This window comes from Manacus vitellinus, unplaced genomic scaffold (genome assembly GCF_001715985.3).
Source record: "Manacus vitellinus isolate BGI_N305 unplaced genomic scaffold, ASM171598v3 scaffold_13_pilon, whole genome shotgun sequence".
Lineage (NCBI taxonomy): Eukaryota > Metazoa > Chordata > Aves > Passeriformes > Pipridae > Manacus > Manacus vitellinus.
In genome coordinates this window covers 2,094,213-2,114,998 of record NW_021938999.1, presented here as the reverse complement: position 1 = coordinate 2,114,998, position 20,786 = coordinate 2,094,213, and the positions used below count along the sequence as shown (strand labels likewise).

The following is a 20,786-nucleotide window of genomic DNA, read 5'->3' as shown; positions in this document are numbered from 1 at the left end:
TCTATCTATCTATCTATCTATCTATCTATCCCCATGTCTCAATTTCTGTATGCTGCTTGTATCGGCCCAGGTTGAATGCATCATTCAAACCATCCTGGAGAGACACAGGGTCAGGCAGCCTGGCAAGTACACAGGACCGCAAGGCAGACTGATGGGACAAGCTGCTTCTCTTTCCCCTGGGAGACTCACATAACTTGTCAAAATTGTGCACACAGTACTGTGCCTGAAAAGGATGTGTCATCACCTCCATTTAACAGTGGTATCAGCAGAGCAAATGGGATGAAGCATGCACTGAAGGCATTTGAAGGAACAATTTTTCAGCTGCTTTTCTCTATGCCAGATGATTCCGTTGTCCAGTGCATCTCTCCTGGTGATGCTGTAAACATGGAGTCACACAGAAGAAAAAGATCTTTCTTTTCATCCCTGTTGGAGAAATAAAAACTGGGGTAAGTGTAAAGATGACCCTGAATCAAAACCAGTCCTTGATTGGAAATCAGACTCAGCATGCTAGTTCAAATATGGATTTTTCCCACAGATCCCCTACAATACACCCCAGGCTACCAGGAGGAAAGATTCCAGGTCTAGATTGCAGTTTAACAACTCAGACCATCACAAACAGTGATCAGTTTTCACTCAAAAACATGTGCATGTGGGCTGCCCTATTGCTCAGATTAGTTTTGAAAACAGCTTTCTCAACAGTTGCTGGGGGCATAAATATACACTATGTACCAACAAGCCATGGGGCAAACACTAATCTGATGTATTTCGCTGACGGGTGTATTTGGGTTGCCTTACTTAGCAACACAGAAAAGTCATGGCAAGTAAAGAAGTGAATGGGCTCTTTTAGTGCTGTTGATGAGAAGAGAGTAAGGATGTATCTTGGAAGGGGCATCAAGAGGTCGACCTGCCTGCAGGGAAGCACTGGAGGGAAAAATTACTCTAGGTGAAACTAAGAACATTTCTGGACTAAAAAATTCCTCAGCCTTTAATTAAAAGAAGGAAAACTCACTGCTCACATTGCAAAGGCACCTAGTGTCTTTTGTGCATGGATCCTGAAGGTTTATTTTATTATACAAAGAGTCATGCAGCTGGGTGCCAAAGGTGCAGCAGAGTTGGGATTTATTGCTCCTTTTGTGTACCTGAAGCACACTAAAATTGGGAAGGCAAGGGGGACAAATAAATCTTATTGAATAGATGCCATTTGCATTCCCAGTTTTCTTTCCTTCCTACAGAGCCAATACTTTTTAATCATCTTGTGTCAGTACAATGTCAAGTTCTGTAATAACAGCGTGAGATGAACCTGCTTATCTTTGACAGCACAAAGTATTCCTGCCAGGGTTTTGCCCAAAGCAAGTGCTTCTCCACATCTCTGCAGACTGGCCATTTCCTCATTTCTGCCACACCAAAAAGATAAACTGCTTTGTACGCAATAATGGTCTTAATGCTCTTGCTTTCATATAGCTGCTCTTATTCCTCAGGAAGAATCTCAGTGTGCTTTACAAACGTTGCCAACAGATTTACAAACTATATATAGAAATCATTTCACTCGCTACTGATGTACAGACACAGGGTGACCACAGCAGCTGTTTGGAATTACATCGTGATATTGCTCAACAGGTTCAGACAGGAAGTAGAAGCTGCTGTATTGCAAAGAAAGTAGTAGAGGAACTGCTCTGTGCACAAAAAACGTGAGTTTTGGAAGTGCAATTGCAATGGGATTCTCTTCTGGCATCTGCAGTTAGCCTATTCTTTCAAAAAAAAAGTATATGCCAATGTAACCACTATATTATTTGCAGTGGTATTTGCAAATACACTGTAATTTGCATGTGCAGGTCAGGCAATTATTAAACTATAAGTGACTATAAAAAGCACATGGATTTCATCCTTTGTTAATGTCTTAGTCCCAGACAGTTCTCCCATGTAGCTTAGCCAAACCTATGGTTTGTCACTCAGATTAAAAAATCACTCTGTTCGTTTATACACAGAGAGCAAGACAGTTACTTACTTCCATATTTAACATTTCCTTGTGTATGTGTTTATGAAGATTTTCTTTTAAAAGGAGATGCCAGTAATAGAAACAAGTGATGTACTTCATATGGAATTAAATACAAGCAGCAGCACTAACCAGGTAAATTCTCTACTTTACTGTCTTTAATTATGTCTTTTTTTTTTTTTTATTAGTCCATATTAATGACAGTGGGAGTTCTGGGCACTATATCTACCATATACAGAATATGTGGGCAAAAGGCAATGGGTTTGCCCAATCAAATGTAAAGATTTCTACAACAAATTTAAATTTTTAAAATTAAATGTAAACACACTGTACATGTCACCAGAGCTATACTGTTATAGCAGTCCTATGATTACTAAACATTCATTAATATATTTTTATAGCTTTTCAGAACCACAAAACACGAGTTCCTTGAGGAATATTTCTCCTGATCCAAGTACCTCTTTTGCTGGTGTGAGTGACACTTAAGGGACAGAAAATTATTCCCATTGCAATATATATCTTTAAATATTTATACAGTAATTTTGTGCATTTTCCCATGTACTTCTTTCAGATGCAGCTTTTGTCCTGGTAATGAGTAGGGTTAGATTTCTTTGAAGTTGCTCCATGCATTTGGAAACGGTGCATTTTTGAGCTAAGATCTTTATCCATAGGGCACAGAAGTGGATGCTGAAGGACAGACATCTTGAGTGGCAAGGTGCCATTTTTAATTATTGCAGCCTAAACAAACAACTTCCAGTAGAAAGAACAGGGGGAAAAAAGCATAATAGGACCATTAAGGCTTAAAATCTGAATCTTTGTCTGAAATTAATTTTCTTGATACAATTTTCCTGAGGAGAGGTCCTAAGGCTCACATGAAATAAAAAAGTAGGGGGAAGGCTTTAAAAGGACTGATTTAGCAGGAGATGATAGCAGTGGAAGAGTATACCAGACAGGCAAAGCTGGTTCCACAGAAGACACAGGTGAGGGTAAGAAGCTGTTGATTAGATGCATATTAAATTACAGAACCATAGACTTGTTAAGGTTGGAAAAGACCTTTAAGATCATCAAGTCCAACCATCAACCCAGCACCACTATCATGTTCACCATTAAACCATGTCCTCATGTGCCATATCTACATGTTTTTTGAACACTTCCAGGGATAGTAACACCACCAACTTCCCTGGGCAGCCTGTTCCAAAGCTTTACAATGCCTTCTATGAAAAATTTTTTCATCATACCCAATCTAAAGCTCCTCCAGCACAACTTGAGGCCATTTCCTCTTGTCCTGTCACTTGTTACCTGCGAGAAGAGGCCAACCCCCACTTTGCTACAACCTCCTTCTAGGCAGCTGTAGAGAGCATTAAGGCCTCCCTTGAGCCTCCTTTTGTCCAGGCTAAACAACCCCAGCTCCCTCAGCTGCTCCTCATAAGACTTGTGCTCTAGCCCCTGGGAGTGAAAGGAAAGTAAGAGATAAGACTTATCTACAAGAGAAAAATGATCATGAATTTATGTCACTTTTCTCCTTGCAAATCATAGCCAAACAGCTGGATATTTTAGAAGGCTATTTTTTCTGTCCCAAGTAAGGGTCAGAAAAAATCCCTTTGCTCTACCTCACAGCAGACACAAAAGAGCTTGTGACTTTGTGACTGTTCTTTCATGTGTGACTCTTGTACTAATGGCAATAGTCTGAGAAAGTGCAGCTCAGGCACTAAGAGCCTGTGCCAGAACACAGACTGCTGTAGCTAAACAGTAAAATTGCTGCCCACCCCTTCACCATACTCCCACCACCTTGATACCCAGAACAGGCTCTGCCATGCCAGCTGCCAAAATTTGATGGTTAGCCAGTGCATGGAGTTTTAGGGATAACCTGCAAGACATTATGGCCCGTAGGGCCAGTGAACAGCTGGTCATATACAGGACTCATGGCTATGGTTTGGTTCTTCCTTCACTGAGCTATGAAAACACTGACAGCTACAAAGTCCATCCCATGGGAGCTGCAAAGGCTGATGTAACCACTGTTGAATGCCTGGCTTCTTGGAGAGCTCATCTGTCTCCTGCAGCTGCTTGTGTCAGATTTTATGAGAAACAGAGAACAAATGATACCTCTGATTTCAAACATTGTCCTCAAATCCATAGGAGTCCCTGCCCCTGAGCACGCCTGAATCGGTGCCAGAGCATTTAATTACTTCTAGACAACATCACCGGGGGGGGGGGGGGGGCATGCCATGGAATTGGGTTGCCGTGGAACACCCTGTGAGACACACCCAAATAGCAGAGAAAATTAAATTCCAGTGTTGCAAGGGTTCAATCACAGTCTAAGCGGGGTAAATAAAAAGTAGTTTTTTCCTACAAATTTATTCTTCCAGCTGGGGCTGATGCCTTTGCCTCTTTTTGCACAATCACCAGTTCTGGTCCAGTTACATTTCTTGCTCCTACCACCACATACTCAAGTACATAAAAGTACTATTCAGTGGTCTGGCTGCAAAATATGGGAGTCAAAAGACCTGTGTTCAATTCCTAGCTGTACCATAAACACGACCTGGGGAAAACAGCTCCCTTTCCATGACTTTCTCACCTCATATTTCACTTAAAATAAAGTCTTGCTTCTCCTACCTCCATTCACAGATGCCTTGATAACATGTGAGTTCACAGATGCCTCGAAAACACGAAAGACACTGTCTCATAATTCTGTAATTCCTTTAGCATCTGGGGTGAGGGGAGGGAGGGATGGGGGAAGTTTTCAACTTAAAATTAAGCTTCAACTTAACTTCAATATCTGTGTCGTCTGAAAATATGTAAACTCCTGGGGTTAAAGAGACTCCAGAAACTCATCCATGAAGAAATTTCCACTTCCACCAGTTCTCAAGAACTTAATCCTATATAAAAAATATGATCTGTATGGAGAAGGGATGTATTTAGAATAGTTTTCAACTTTGAATGACAGAGCTTCAACTGTGAATGACAGAGAAACTCTAAACCAGGATTAGGCCACCTTCTATAACAGGCTACTAAACAACAAAAAGGGCCCAGATGTATTGATAAAAAGATAAACACAACAATACCACGTCTTTTTACCTTACCTAATGATATTCAAAAGACTAGTTCATGGTATTTTAAACACTTAGGGTAATGTTCAGTCCTAGATCTGAATGCTTTGATGCTGCAGGCAATGTAACTAGGGCCTGAGGTGTGTATAAAGTCCTAAATATAAACCTTTGCCTGTGGACTAAAATTACTAGTGGAATTTGGCTCTAGTCACAGAAAGGGTTTAAAATCTCCTGTCTAAAGCCCTATTTGATCATGTTTCCTTTGCTGGTTGCAGTACACTATATCAAATAGGCAATTACCCAGACTCTTGCATTGTGGTCACTGTATTCATTAAAATTACCACAATTGTCATTAAGCCCATATTTCTGTTTAGAAATTCCCACACAGAAATATCAGTTTATAGGTTATGAAGCACACACAAATTTAGCCTGGTATGTCCAGGATGTATTGGTCAGTGGATCCTTGACTTGGAGTCAGCCGTGTTGGGTCCACTGGGCTCTCTATGCTCAGGCTATCCCTGCAGTCACCAGTCACCTGGGGCATCCTCCTGTCAGAGGCTGGGCCCACACACCAGATACCTAAAAGTTTTTCACAAATGACCAAGTTATTCTTTTTCATCCTCATCAAAATTTCTGGCAAAAAACCAGAGGATATGACTTCAAAAGCCAGCTGAATAGTAGCCCTTCTGAGAGCACAAGGAGGAATTAAGATTTCTGTTCTGAATAAAATACCACTCAACTTCAGAATTGTGGTGACACACAATGCCCATATTAATCAAACATCTTCTGTCAGATATCTGCTCAACATTATTGTCTCCCTTTTGGATATATGCACACTGATGAACAATCTCTCCTTTCCCTAGGTGCACCTTTTAAAAGTTGCATGTTGAGGACAGCCACAGCATTTTCTACTTCTGCTGTATCAATAAGGCAGCAGGACCAGACCTTACCATCCTTGGCCCTGCTGAGTATGCTGAACAAATACTTCTGCTACTGATATCAGTCAAAGATTTCATTTAACTTAGCCTTCCTGAACGTCAAAAAAACTTGCACCATACTTGAAATATCAGCAGTGAAGAGTACCAAATTCTTTGGATGTTCCTGTGACACTGACAAAAATAGTTCCTCGGCATGCCAATGAAAAATACTGAAGCAAAAACTAAATACAGAGTACCAGTTTTGAACCTAAATATGTTTTTTAACAGCTGATGTTAAATCAAGTTCTATTTAAAATTATTTTAAAAGTCAAAATCGATGTGTGCAAAGAGAACATTTAGTACATTCCCCAACTTAATTTTTTAAGTGAAGTTTGGTGAAATCTATCTCTGGTGCAACCAATGGTAGACGATTCAAAATTAAAGCACCCAGTAAAAATAGTCAATTATAGTATTAATAACGGCAACTCTAGATTGTCTACTGTGTAAACCAAAGTAAGGAAATTATGCTACACATGGTGATTGCACACCATGTACCACCTTGAACATAAGGGATCTAAAGTATGCCTTATGATAATCCTTGAACAATTAATAGACTTGAGAGATCAAAAGAGCAAAGAGAAGGATGGAAGTGGGAGCAATATTCCTCAATAAAAAAACTTTGTGCCCTATAGCTGTGCAATGACTAGTGTTATGTCAGTTAATAAGGAGTTTGATAAGTACCTCAGTGGCCCTGCTTAACTAAAAAGGCCTCCCATACAACAGTGACATTCATAGACTCATAGAATCATTTAGGTTGGAAAAGACCTTTAAGATCAAGTCCCACCATTAACATAACACTGACAAGTCCACCCCTAAATCATGGCCCTAAATTCCTTACGAGATTCATTTGCACCAGGTGCACATTTGCCATATTGCAGTCCAATTAACTAATTTATGACCAGTGTTAATAGGCAAAGATCGTCTCAATCTAAGGACTGGATGACAGGCACAACCTGGTTCTCAGCTACTACATATTTGGACTGCTAAAACACTTTGGATGAATGTGAGCTGACATAAGCAATTTAAGTTTCCTATAATTAATCATAACATTATTAACAGGAAGTTAGACATTTACCCAATCTGATGTATCTCTGTCCCTTCTTCCTGTGTTTCTAGAAAAAACTTCATTCTTATGCATGAAGGAACATAATCCATGTAATCTATAAAAACACAAACCACTTTTTCTGCTAAATGTTTCAATCAAGGAAAAACAATAGACTAACAGAACTGAAAGAGACAACATATCGAGTAGTAATTTCAAAATCTGTGCAGAAAAATGCCAAAATAATACATTTTAAAGCAATTAGACAAGATAATTTAAACAAAGTTTTAGCAGTGACCTTCAACAGTCATAAAATGATGTCTAGGAATGTTACTTTAAAAGTCATTTTCTTTGACTTGTAATCTTTGTGAACACTTAATTTATGCAAACAGACCTGAACGAAAAAAAAATATTAAAATATTGCTGGAATTTTTGTCACTGTTTTGTTCAATAGAGATATTTCTCTGGAAACATATCTACTCCATTAGTTAGGAAAGAAAGAGAAATTCCAGAATCCTGCCTCATGATTTCTTAAAACTTCCTTGTTAAATCTCTAATAAGCCACTTTGTGTATGGGAAGCAGTCTGGCCTCATTATGCACATTACCCCTTCCTCCATATTCCAAAAGAAGGGCTATGCAGTCTGGATTACCTCCTCCAGCTACTTTAAACAGTACTGATGCATGATCACCTGCTAAGGCCTGGACATCTCCACACTGAAGGAGGATACAGAACCTAAATCCAAAGTGATTTGTAGATCATAAAAGCAAACCCAGAGTACTTTCCTCTTCATTTGCAGATGTATTTAAGTTAAAACTTTACTAAAACAAGAAATATTTCTTGTGGCAAATTTAAAACTCAAAGGCAAAACAAGAGGTGTACAGATACAAGCTCAAGTGCTCACCTGACTGTGGTCTGCTTTGACTCTAAGTGTTATAACTGAGGACTTTCAAACTGGCATATTTCAAAAATAATTCATTTCATTAATTAATACCAATATAATTCTATTCGTGGAAGGAAAGATAGAAGGCAGAGAGAGACAGAAGGAGGGAAGAAGGAAGGGAAGGAGGGAGGGAAGGGAGTAAAGAGAAATATAGAAGGGCAAAAAGGGCATATATAGCAGTAAGTCTCTCCTTGACTGAGCCACTCTTTTCACATGCACTAAGGAAACTTGTAAGCATCACCCCAGTCTAGCAGGAATGCTCATCTATGCTTCCTTTCCTTCTAAGAAACCAAATCTTCTCATTTATCACTCCTCTTTCTTCCCTTTTCCATGATCACCCTGAAACACTTGAACAGCCAGGCAGAGGTGTATTTCTCTTTTCCTGACTACATACCTTTACGATTAAGATGCTCCAGCACATCACATTGACCATATTCATCAGCAACATCTAATGATGTTACTCAATACTCATCCTAAATGTTCACATTTCCACCATTCTTCAGAAGATCAACAATGTCTTTGCATATCTGTTTGGCATCTTCATGCATTGCTGACCAACATTTCATGCACAGCTGGTAGATAGTACAGTTGTATTTAATCAGAGTGGATACCATTTCAAAAGAGCCCCTTCTTGTAGCTAAAAATATAATTACATTTTCAAGTATTGTCTTGAAAGTTAAAGACATCTAATAAGTTTAGAAAAGCTTTCCTATGTGTTCCAATATAAAGAATTTAAAAATATTTCCAGTCCTAGAAATCTGGGAATCCAATATTTGGTAGATAAATAAATATTTCGGCTGCTTCGGAAATCAAGGTACATGAACGCAAGTTCAAAACTGTCAGTTTGGGGCATGGAAGGCAAAAGCAGCAATACTTTGATTCTGAGAAAACAGAAGCAAGTGTATCACAAGGAAAACAACAATTAAAATAACACAATATTAAAATTGTGTCTAAAGTTGTTGCAAACATTACAGTGTCCCTGGAAAATTCCACCTCTGACTTCCTTTTCCACCTGGTAGCTCTAATCCTAGTGTCTACACAGTGGTGGTTGTCAACCAAAGTACAGTTGACATCTGTCATACTTAAAGGCCACGTTCCATAGTTTTGAGGTTCCATGGTTTTAATGGATAACTACACCTGCCTATTATTTACATGTAAAAGACTGATGCTAAGTAAGAATCTAATTTTACTTTTAAACTACCCTCTGAAATAGAAGATACCTCCACGGACTGGTGGGGTAGCTGAGGGAGATAAGTATTATAGGGTTAGCAAATTTAACTTTTGTGAATGCCCCATTACACAAGAAGGTTTTTAAGAGTCAACAGTCTTCATAATTATCCACAATTGCTTTGAAGCACAGTATTACCAAATGTACCTGAAAGCCCAGATCATCCCACTAGATAAATACGTCTTCAGCATTTACCTTTCTACTACAGAGTCCTCCAATCAGTTTTAAAATTAAAAGGAGCAAATAAATCATAAGAATAATCTATTAAGTGGTGTTAAGCACCCGATCCTCTATTTCACTGAAACTAAGATTGAAATGTATGATGCACAACAATGTCTACATCCAACTGTCAGTGCTAAGTGACAGAAAAACATAAAAAATAAAAAGTATCACAGAAACAATACGTAGCTGAGAGACCTCACTTTCAGGAGTTTGTATACAGAAATATTTAGGAAACTAAACTGTCATTATAATGGGAAAGACCTTTTTCGTCAGCACTAGTTAACTCTTCACAGGATTCATTAAGCAATGGCTGAAAAATAGCTGAAGTTTCACAGACCTACAATCATCGAAAAGAACTGAAGCAACAAAAAGCAGGGTATTGCAGAAGAACCCCTTACAAACGTCTCAGCACCTCAGAATGGTAATATGGTAATAGCATCTGATGAGAGTTAATAAAAATTCAGATAACTGAATATATTAATACTGATAATTGTATTATATATTGTATTTTCTCATATTAATTTCACAGATTGATTCTCTTTAGAAGCATGAAGATGCTTTGACATTTAACAGAAACTGGAAGTTAGTATAGCTAAATTATTCATGAATAGTAAAGCTCATTTAAGTCTACCAATAGCATAATATCTTCCAAAGGAATCATCTTTCTTTAGATTGTGGTATTACTTAGAAATGCAGTTGAAGCTTGTTTTCAGCACAAGAGGGGAGGGAAATGAGATCAGACATTTTTAAAACTACCTGCCTACTCCTGAACAAATCATCTGACAAAACTAAAGATCTCCACTGACCATCAGATCTGCAAAAAAAGTATACTCCAGTTAAAACAATGGCTTATTCTTGTACTGTTCTTGTACCTTAAGATGGTTAAATAGGACCACGTTGGTAAAGGTCTTATAGCATCTAAAGATACAGAGAAAGCACCTTAAACAAAAAATAGGTCCCATTTTCTCAGCAGTTCAGCAATCACCTAAAACAGAAGAAGCATGTTTAAGATCAGCCTGGTGATCACCTAAAGTGTGATGAGTGCTGAACTGAACACTGGGTACATTTCACCAGGTGCTGGGCATTTAGTTTCATCTAAAAAGATGACCAGCATCTAAACCATGCAAGCCAAGGGGAGTACTGGGATGAGTATGTAACAGAGAGGAAGCGCTGCCATTCACGTTGCTTAAACCCAGAGAGAGGAGGCAATTACCAATAAGAAGTGGAGTTTCTCCTCTGTAATTTGAGGTATTGGGATAAACACTGTTTTCCAGTAACATTCACACATTTTCCACAAAGCCAGCTTTTGCTGTCAAGCTTAATGCTGTTTCTCCATTGCATGTTTTGTATTCCAACATTGTTTCATAAGAGGTAATAAAGGGAAAAAAAATAAGACAAAATTAAAGCACAAGGCTGTTAACACAGATAAATCAGAAATCCTTAAACACTAAGTCTATGAAAAGCACCTGTAATTATGTTAACCTAGCAAGTATTGCCAAACACACTGAATATTACATAGTAATTTTTGTGTTTTCTGTTGGTTTCTGAACAAAACGTTAAAAATGGTCCAAGTTATTTGCTGGTGTAAATTGATGTAACTTTTCCAAAACCAGAAAATTTGCCTGAACATTTAAACAACATAAGCAAGATGCTCCTTGGAGGACTTGATCATACTTTTTTTAGTAAACAGTTCTAGCCTCTTGTTGTGTTTATTTTTACCTTACTTGCCATCTAAAATGACTGCAAGTATCTGTGGAATTGGCCAAGCTGTAGCCTTGTGCAGTGGAAACCACCCTCTATGATTAGTTTCCTCCAAAGCACATGTGAGGTTCACAGGTTCTTGAAGCTCAAACACTTGACCTTAAAAATTCCAACAGATAAACAAAATGTAGTAGAAAAAATAATATACTGAAAGCTCATATTTGCAAAAGGACTATTTTATTTCAGGGGTTTTACCTTGCTTCATGAACGTTACAATTTTCCTATTTTCCTCACGAGGTGGTACACTAAAATGGTCTCATTGTGTGTCATTAATTATCACTTTTAATGATCCTTAATATGTAAAAAAATACCCCTGAACAAACCACAAACACAGCTTTATCTTTATACTTCCAAGGCATGGCCTATCAAAAAACATGAAGGACTTTGCAGTCTCTGCACTGCTTCTGCAGTCATGCAGTTCAATGGACATTCACAGGTACTGGGTACAAAAGCTCGGGCGATGGTCAAGCCATGCCAGCTATTATTTTCAAGGTGTGAGAGTCATTGAAACACTCAGTGGATTAGTAACAGAGTACATCAAACCTTTTAACTATAGTCATCAACTTAAATTCAGTCTGCTCATATCACCAACTTTAACTATGGCTTATGTTCACTATGCTTTTCACTAGTGATATCACATCAACTGACCATCTTGCTAGCAAATTCTGACTCTAACTGGAAGGTCAGGAATGTTGCTCTCTACAAAACCTTCTAGGTTTTTGAAGTGTAAAATGTAGTCTTTATCTATGGTAAAAGACACTTAAGGAAAAAACCCTTAAGTTAATATATGTCTAGCTGTACCTACATAGCTTTTTCCAAGTGAGCTTTGGGTTTTGACAGTTTCTCTGTTTGATTCAATCTTAGTGGCTTAACACATTTGTCCTTTAATCAGACTGAGGACACCAGATGTTGAATATTTTTTTATTTTTTAATTTTAAACTACTGCTCCCACAGTTTGCGCAGTCATGTGCTGTATCTACCACACTGAACAATTCTCATTAGAGTGTTGCACAAATATTGAACAATTATACTAAGCAGTTGTTGCATGTTTTTCACAGAACAATCATCATAGTGCATTCTAGTCATTCTACGAAGAGAGAAGGAACATTGGAAAAGTTATTTGGAGGACATTTTCTGAAAATTATTCTCAAGGGAAAGTACTAATCAGCTTTCTTTTTAGATTAATTTCTACATTGTTCTCATAAGCAGTAAGTCAATCAAAGTACCATAGCCAGTATTTTAATCCCATTCACAAATACTTTATTACTTAGTATATTATAATAAAGCTTGCAAACCAAAATTAAATTAGTAAGGGCTTACAGTCAGATTGACTCAGAAACTCTTGGATTCCGATTCCCACATAATACGGTTTCCCACCTCTTTCAATATGTACTGGAACCATGGTCTGATTTTTAACTGCAAGGAAGGAAATCTGAAGGAAAGTAGAAAAAAAAGTGCACTTCAATCCCATTTTCTCTAAAGGAAAAAATATACAACTTTGGTCTTGAATGTCATCTCTGAACACAAAAAAAAAAGGAGTCCATGACTAAAGGGATGTTCACAGAAACATTTTCATTTGGGACTTAGAAGAACAGAGATTTATATTATTCATAAGAGACAATGCTTTTCTGAAAGGTTCTCTTTTCCTTCCTATTGTGTCTCTAATCAAGGCTGCATCATAACAGTCCAAAAGATTTAACAGGTAAGTTAGACTGATGAACTGGCCATCACAATGTGGACATACATACCGTTCTCCCTCATCTCTCGTGGGCTATGTGCTCTATCGACAGGCAGGAGAATTCTGAGTCAAGGGTTTTTTTATGTATTTATCCTCTCATTTTCATAAGTACTTTTCTAATTGTGATGATACTTGAAAGCTTCCATCATTTAATCCACAAATACACACTGTTCTGAAGACTCACAAACCCTTTAGACAGCAAAGATAAAATCTCTCTTGGACTAGCAGTTTTAGAAGTATATCTCAATAAACATACCTACAACCTCAGCCTCCCATCAACTAAAAGGAAAGTACATTTTAGAATTCATTAACATTTCATTGGCAGCTAAGAGGTGCTCCTAATGAAAACAAACAGTTAATTTATTAAAAAGATAACAGTTATTATTACTAAGATAATTTATTAAGGAAAAAGTTGTAATATTATATTTACCCTAGAGCCTGAAGCAAAAAGGTTCCTGAAGACTTATACAGGCCTTACATCAGAGCCTCACATTGCAAACTCTCTGAAAATAAGTCTCTTTTAGTATATTACAGTATCCCTATAATACTGTTCACATATGGTTTAGTCCTGTGAGATGATGAATACCCTCCAACATCTGTCCAAGAACAGTTAAGAGCACTGAGCATTATAGTTGCCTAGTGATAAAATCCATTTATTTTCAGAAAAAATGTATTGCCTTTCTATCATCCCTTTCTCTCCAAAAGATAAGAGGAATAAATGAGTTTAGAGGCCATCACAGAAACTTTTCTCTGGTCATATAATTTCCATACCCATGTGGCAGCTATCTCCTGCTTTGCTATACCCCCCTGACTGATTATGTCACAGGCAACACAAAGATCTTCTTGAACGCAGATTTAACCAGTAAGGTCTCAGACGAGCAGTGTTTCGGAATAGTTGTGTGTACTGTTTTCAAATTATCTTATCCCACAAACATATTATAAAATGAGAAAGTCAGTAAGGTAGCAAGTGACTGTGACAGGGTAGAGTGAAAGTCAAACAGCGCAGCACAGCACAAGTGCTGGACACATTGTCAGGGGTCTATACGCGCTTCGAGAGCCTGATTTGCTATATCACTGCTGATAATACACTGTGCTGAGGTGACACGGTCTGACTGAAGTGTGGATGTTCTACATGGATCACAGGGGAACATAACAGCATGGCTGGTACACTGAGCAGCAGCAGAGACATCCCTGCTATGCTACATGGCAATGAAAAGGCCAAGTAGCAGCAAAATTTTCTTCCATTGTCTGTTTATCAATTGCTAGACCCATACACTAGATCACTGGAAACAACTGCAAATGCCTACTCTAAAGGAGTTTTACTTTTTGTATTACCAAGAATATTTTCCTTAAACAACATTTTGAGTAGCCTGACATTTTTCTCATTTTTTTTACATTCATGACTGAAAAACTAGATATTACTTCTTGATGTTGCTCTCTAAATTACTGTTTTTTCATTGGAAAAAATATTAACTACTTGCTAATCATGGAAGTTGCATCCTTCCTTGGAAAGAAGTGTATCAAGTGTTCATTGCTTTTAAACACGTGAAGTTTTGTGAGAGTTAATGTTATTCTAATTTCTTATCCTTAAAATAAACTAGACAACCTTAGCTTCACTCTATAAATAGAAGGCCTTTAGGCATGCAAAGAGGTTACTCATAGCAATAAAATAATTAATAGCAATCTAAATTTGGACTCAGTGAATTAAATATTACAGTTATAAACTATTTCTCTGTTAGTCTAATTGGCGAGCATACCATATTCTCACCTTTTCAAACCATTATCTTCCCGTTACTCTGGGGCTTACATTTTGAACAGCCAGGAATGGTGCCCTGCAAGCTGAGGTGTCCTGTGATACTTCTAAAATTAAATACACAGTTGCTAGATAAATTAAGGTCTGACCTTGTACAACTGTAACATAAGCTGACTCGACCCACAGGAAAGTATTACACATGACTTCTCTAAAATCTCATCAAATGTAACACGAGGTCTGGGGGGGTATAAGAAGATTATCTGTGTTCCCATTGGTTAAACAACTCCCATTAAGAAAATAAATTATTTGCCAATTATTCTCAAGGGCTACGTTAACGAAATCTGGCAGCATATTTACATAAATGACAACAAATCTGAGACAGTTTAGCCTTTAACTAGTTGCAGATTCCACCATAACGCATCACCAAGCTTTTGTCCAGATACCAAATCATTTGGTAATTTGTAAGGCTTCACTGCGAGATAAACTCATTGGTAAGACAAACAAGGGATAAGGAGTCATAGCAATAGCAAGGCCTTCTTAGAGTGCCTACATACTGTATATTAACACACTCTGTTAATACTCTTAACAGAGTCCCCGGCCTTAAACAGATAACAAATAAACCGTGAAATGCCATGTGGGTGGTTTGGGGGTTTTTTTGGTTTGTTTTCAAAACCATGTACTTATTGAATGTACACTGATAATACTTCATAGTTCTTGGTTTCGTTATATTTTAAAATAAATTATGTATTGAAACAGGGTTTGACAATTCCAGGAACTTCCTACAGTACCACTTCAGGATTGATTTCATGAACATTTTCATCAACAATGCCTATTCTCTTTTATACTCTTTATATTGGGATGTGGCAAGGATACCCAATGCTTGGTCTGTTTAAACAGACAATCAGAACTATTGTTTGAACCATAGTAACTGAGCTAAAATATTGCCTGACACAGAACAATTTGTGCTGTGGTTGACTAGTGTAATCAGAAGAGAGATCATCTGGTTGGACCATCAGAGAAAGGGGGAAAATGCAGGAATTATCTAATAAAAAAAATGCAGAAACTTTCAAAGACCATCATTTTGATAAGAGTCTCTGTGCCTTGGAAAGAAACCCCAGGTCTTTCTGATATAATCCCAAAGAACACACAGAAGTGGGGAAGCAAAAACCCTGAATTTTGATATAAACTGTATCAATCACTTTGCTTTAGTTACAGATTGCAGGTAGTGCATGTTTTATTAAAGGACAGGGTTTCATGGACAACTCAATGTTATTCTGAAACTCAGTGTGAGCAGTTTGCTTATCAGTTATGGAAAAGAGGAATTTAACAGCAGGGTAAAGGAATTATAAAGAAAAATTTGTCCAGAATATGACAGAACGACAGCATCACAGACTGTGCTGAACTGGAAGGGACTCACAAGGATCATCGAGTCCAACTCCAGGTCCTGCACGGGATCATCCCCAAGAGTCACACCAGGTGCCTGAGAGTGTCGTCCAAACATTTCTTGAACTCTGTCATGGTTGGTGCTGTGACCACTTCCCTGGGGAGCCTGTTCCAGTGCCCAGAACCTTCCAGTGTTCCAGAACCTCTTTCTAATGTCCAACCTAAACTTCCCCTGACACAACTTCAGGCCGTTGCTTCGGGTCCTGTCACTGGTCACCACAGAGAAGAGAGTAGTGTCTGCCCCTCCTTCCCTCACAAGGAAGTTGTAACTCCAATGAGGTCTCCCCTGTCTCCTCTTCTCCAGACTGAACGGACCAATTGACTGTAGCCGCTCCTCATATGGCTTCCCCTCGAGGCCTTTCCTTCACCATCTTTGTTACCCTCCTTTGGACACTCTCTAATACCTTAATATCTTTCTTACATTGCCGTGCCCAAAACTGCACATAATACTCAAGATGAGGCCTCACCAGTGCAGAGCAGAGCAGGACAATCCCCTCCCTCGACCAGCTGGTGATGCTTTGCCTGATGCTCCCCAGGACATGGTTGGCCCTCCTGGCTGCCAGGGCACTGCTGACTCATATTCAACTTGCCATTTACCAGGATCCCTGGGTCCCTTTCCCAGCACTGCTTTCCAGCATCTCATTCCCAAGTCTGTATGTACATCCAAGGTTGCTCCATCCCAGGTGTAAATCCAGCACTTTCCCTTGTTGAATTTCATACGGTTGGTGGTTGCCCAGTCCTCTAATTTGTCGAGGTCTCTCTGCAGGGCCTCCCTGCCTTTGAGGGAGTCAACAGATCCTTCCAATTTAGCATCATCGGCAAACTTACTTAGTATCCCTTCAAATCCTCATCCAAGTCATTCATGAAGATGTTGAAGAGCACAGGGCCTAAGATGGAGCCCTGCAGAACCCCACTAGTGACACGTCACCAGCCTGATGTTTCCCCATTTACTCTAACACTTAACACTCAAGATCTGAATCAATAAAATACAAATACACATGTCTACACAAAGCCTTTGTAAGATTCCAATACTAACGCTTATGCCACAGGCGTTATGCCAAGTATGGTAACCTACCTGCTAGCCAAGAAACCTGTTGCTGCGTGGAGTCATCTTCTTTCTCCCCCTCACCTCTCCAATCTTGGTTCTTTCCAGCACTTCCCAGAACTCAGAAATAGTGTTTAGCTATGCAGGCAGCAAAATCAGCCAGTTCAGGACAGGAATTATAAAAATAACTCAAGAGCGAGGCAGAAATACTCTGTTAATATAAACTAAAAAAAGTAAATAAACCAAAGGTTGCAGAACTGCCAAAAGAATTTTCTTAAAACTGTATTTGCAAGAAACTGGAAGCAGTGTTTAGACTGCTAAATAAAAGCGGACTTTAGGACAAAATATATTTTAATGAAGTGATTATCTTTAATTTAAAGACAACTGTCAGTAACAATAGATTAATAATTAAGCTTTGTTTTTACAGAGGTTACACCATTTTGAAAATTATATTGGCCATCTCCACTGGTCAGAAGGAGGTTCTTCAACTAGAGGCTCCCACGGTTTCCACTGCATCATTTTTCTTGCCAGGGAAAGCTCATTTTCAGCCTGTTAATAAACACCATAAACAAATTCTTAAATTCTATACAATTGACAAAGTATTAAATTAGCTCCATTTCAGTTCATTGTCTCAGTGATGTCATTATCTATCATGATCATAGACTACCACAAATTTCACCTATAAATATCAAAAGAAACTGTATGTTTTGGGGGTTTGTTTTTAAAAAAAAATTGAATCCCCCCCCAATACCCAAACAGACAGTCTGTTCACCTAGACATTCCCAATGACAACTTCATGATATTTTCCAGTCTATTTAAATTATGCCCCAATATTATTCAATCCTCTTCTGCCCTTTCCACTGATTTAGACTCTGTAAGAAGCAATGTAGGTATACATGTATATCTGTAAGCATAATACAAGAAACAACTGTTAACTGTGTTAGGCTTTAGCACAGTCATCCCAATGACAATTTGTTTTCAATTTCTTTTTCTGTTTGATTGTTTTGCAGCAAAGGAAGATATGCAAAACTGCCAATTTCCTAAACAGAAGTTCAGCCAAAGAAACACTGAAAACCACTTCTCCCTTTGTACTTCATCTTAAGATTCCCTGTTTTACCTGTACAATGACTTCTTCTATGCGACCACTGTTCAGTTTGTCCTGTAGTTTTTGCACATCACTCTCCTGTGTATTCAAATACATATAAACATACATATAAACAAATGTTTTACTCAAGCAGAAAGCCTATATGAAGCATGAAAACAGTAGTTTAACCAGTCTTCCAGTCTTCCTCAGAGCTACCATCAAATTAGCTGGCTTCTATCATTTTACATTATCAAAGAAATCTCACATCCATTTGTTACTGAAAAACAAACATCAAACTCTTGATGGTAAATACAAAGAACCAATACTATTTAGTGACACCCAAAGAAGTATTAGCAGGTAAAGGCTTTAGTATACACCTTGAAAAAAAATCCTGTTCTTAGAGTTTTATAGAATTACATGCAAACTTTCAACTACCACCTTAAATACACCAGTATTGCATAGTTTAATGTATCAAAAAGTGTTTTAAAATATTGAAGGCTAGGATTGTACTAAGATACTACACTGGTAAGAGCATATGAATTTTTCAGTGCAAGTATGTAAAAATTACCACTTTTCTACTAATCTTAAAAAATCCTACATTTTCTTCTAATTTTCACAGAACACTAGTAGAAAGTTAACAATTGCTTTTAATATGTCATAAAAATATCACAAAAATAAACCTTGATACTTCAGTTATTTCTAAACTAATACCTGAAAGTTACGTGTGCTTCTGAAAAACAGCCAGGCCTTTTGACAATCGTTCTTCTCATCCTACAAATTCTTTCATGTGTAACATTAATGAAACAGAACTGTACTTACCTTTTTCACCAAATCAAATCGCTCATTTATAATCTGCTCAGTGTATTTCCTATATGCTGCATCTTTGGGAATGTTTTGCAGGACACTAAGTATTTTTGAGTACAGAATTCGCAGGCGCTGAAATGATCACAAAACATGGTTAAAATACACAACTACAATTATTTAACTTCTTGTCTTACTTAACCTATTAACTTAATATCTATACAAAAATACAGAAGATTATGGTATTCAATCCAGAAGTGTAGGATTAACTAATAACTAAGTCTGAGCCACTGAACTCTGCCTTGGGTAAAACTGGGATTTATCAGGACTGAAAAGTTACCACGGTCACATTCCTCAAAGAAAAAAAAGGAAAAAAAGGAAAAAACAAAGGAAGTTGCAATCTGAAGTACATTTGATGCAAAATGGAAACAATAAAAGCTGTGTTTCTAATACTAAATACTCTGAAAGTTCTGAGTTACAAATAGATTTAAATTAAACCAGAAACTTTTATTGCTGGATTTAAATGCAGGGATAAAGGACACACTGCAGTGAAGAAACTGCAGGTTTTGGACTGGATAACTATATCTAATTGATGAGGAATAGATTTCCTACAGAACAGTAAGAAATAGAAGCAGAATACGAAAAAAAATACAAAGAAAAAAAACCAGGAAACAAAAAGGAGACTCGCAACAAATCTATACTTCAACTAAAGCATTGTCCAGTTCTTTACTCTTGGTTTTCAAGTCGCTGAAAACACTAAAATGTAATAAGTTCACCCAAAAGGTGTCTGACAAGGCTGTAGACTAAAGTAGAATCATTTCTGTAGAACAGAAGTGATTTTTTCAATGGTTCTTTTTAACAGTATTCTTACGTATTGGTGCCAAGAGCATTTCTGAAATAAAATTTTTGTATAATAAGAAATTTCAAAGTGGAGAACTGAAACAATTACTGAAGTTCTTTCAAAGCTCATGCCTCCTGAATAAGCATGATGTGGCAAACATATTTCCATCATTGAGCCTGAGAAAATAAAAATCAAGTATCAAATTGCTACAAAAACCACGTAATGCAGTTCCCAAGAACCACTGAAGTATTCCAATCTCAACAGTGCTTGCCATCACAGGGCCTTGATGTGGCTTTGCACCCTCTATCATGTAAGACTTATGAAGAACTGAATTTAAAGAGCTGTTCTGGCATTGCAGATGAAAGAAATCAAATACTGATTGATAAAAGTAGTTACATAAAGGAGGTTTCTGAAATCAGCACATGCCACTAAAAGTAGATGTGTAAAATAACTTATAATAATATGCATTAAATTTTTAAGAATTAATCTTCTTCCTTTATCGCTGTGGAAAATTTTTACTGTTTCATTAAGTTGGCGCCAGTTTAAGGTATAAAGCATACCTACAAAATACATTACAAAAACCTTAGATCTCACTGACAGCTTCCATTAGCGACAGAACAAGATGCGTGACATACCTCATGAGGGTTTTCAACTACAGCCAATCCTACAAGTCCAGTGGTCTGCACAGAGAGCACAAACATACTTAGCATACCTAAGCATCCATTTCCACGCTGATCGTTTTGTTTTGACTCCACATACACCTGACTGGGGCCATTCCGAGGCACCAGCCGGGCGTCCCGCGACCCCAGGGTCGGGGAGGGCGAGTGCCGAGCGGGACTAGCTCGCCTCACCAAGCGGCTGCCGGGGCA

General features: G+C 38.0%; 3 protein-coding genes across 5 annotated transcripts in view; all 3 read right to left on the bottom strand.

Annotated features, from left to right (window-relative positions):
* The window catches only part of LMOD2 (leiomodin 2), a 24,345-nt gene extending 11,395 nt beyond the window's left edge, over positions 1–12,950 (bottom strand). For all 3 annotated transcript variants that reach the window (XM_029958080.1, XM_029958081.1, XM_029958082.1), the window contains exons 1-2: positions 12,533–12,950; positions 245–423 (exon numbers count right to left, since the gene is read on the bottom strand). The gene's annotated coding sequence lies outside the window, so the exon portion shown is untranslated. The remainder of the gene's footprint in view (positions 1–244; positions 424–12,532) is intronic.
* Positions 7,167–12,614, bottom strand: ASB15 (ankyrin repeat and SOCS box containing 15). Its single transcript, XM_029958056.1, is given in 6 exon segments — positions 7,167–7,793; positions 8,392–8,638; positions 10,665–10,823; positions 11,180–11,311; positions 11,408–11,457; positions 12,580–12,614. Coding segments are annotated over 6 exon segments (804 nt in total). The 3' UTR covers positions 7,167–7,612.
* Positions 12,951–17,524: 4,574 nt separating the features above from the next.
* On the bottom strand, positions 17,525–20,747 carry NDUFA5 (NADH:ubiquinone oxidoreductase subunit A5). Its single transcript, XM_029958084.1, has 4 exons — positions 20,553–20,747; positions 19,095–19,211; positions 18,309–18,374; positions 17,525–17,740 (listed from the first exon to the last, which is right to left on the bottom strand). Exons 1-4 carry the CDS (start codon positions 20,625–20,627, stop codon positions 17,639–17,641), a joined length of 360 nt encoding a protein of 119 aa, XP_029813944.1. The 5' UTR covers positions 20,628–20,747; the 3' UTR covers positions 17,525–17,638.
* Positions 20,748–20,786: the final 39 nt, after the last annotated feature.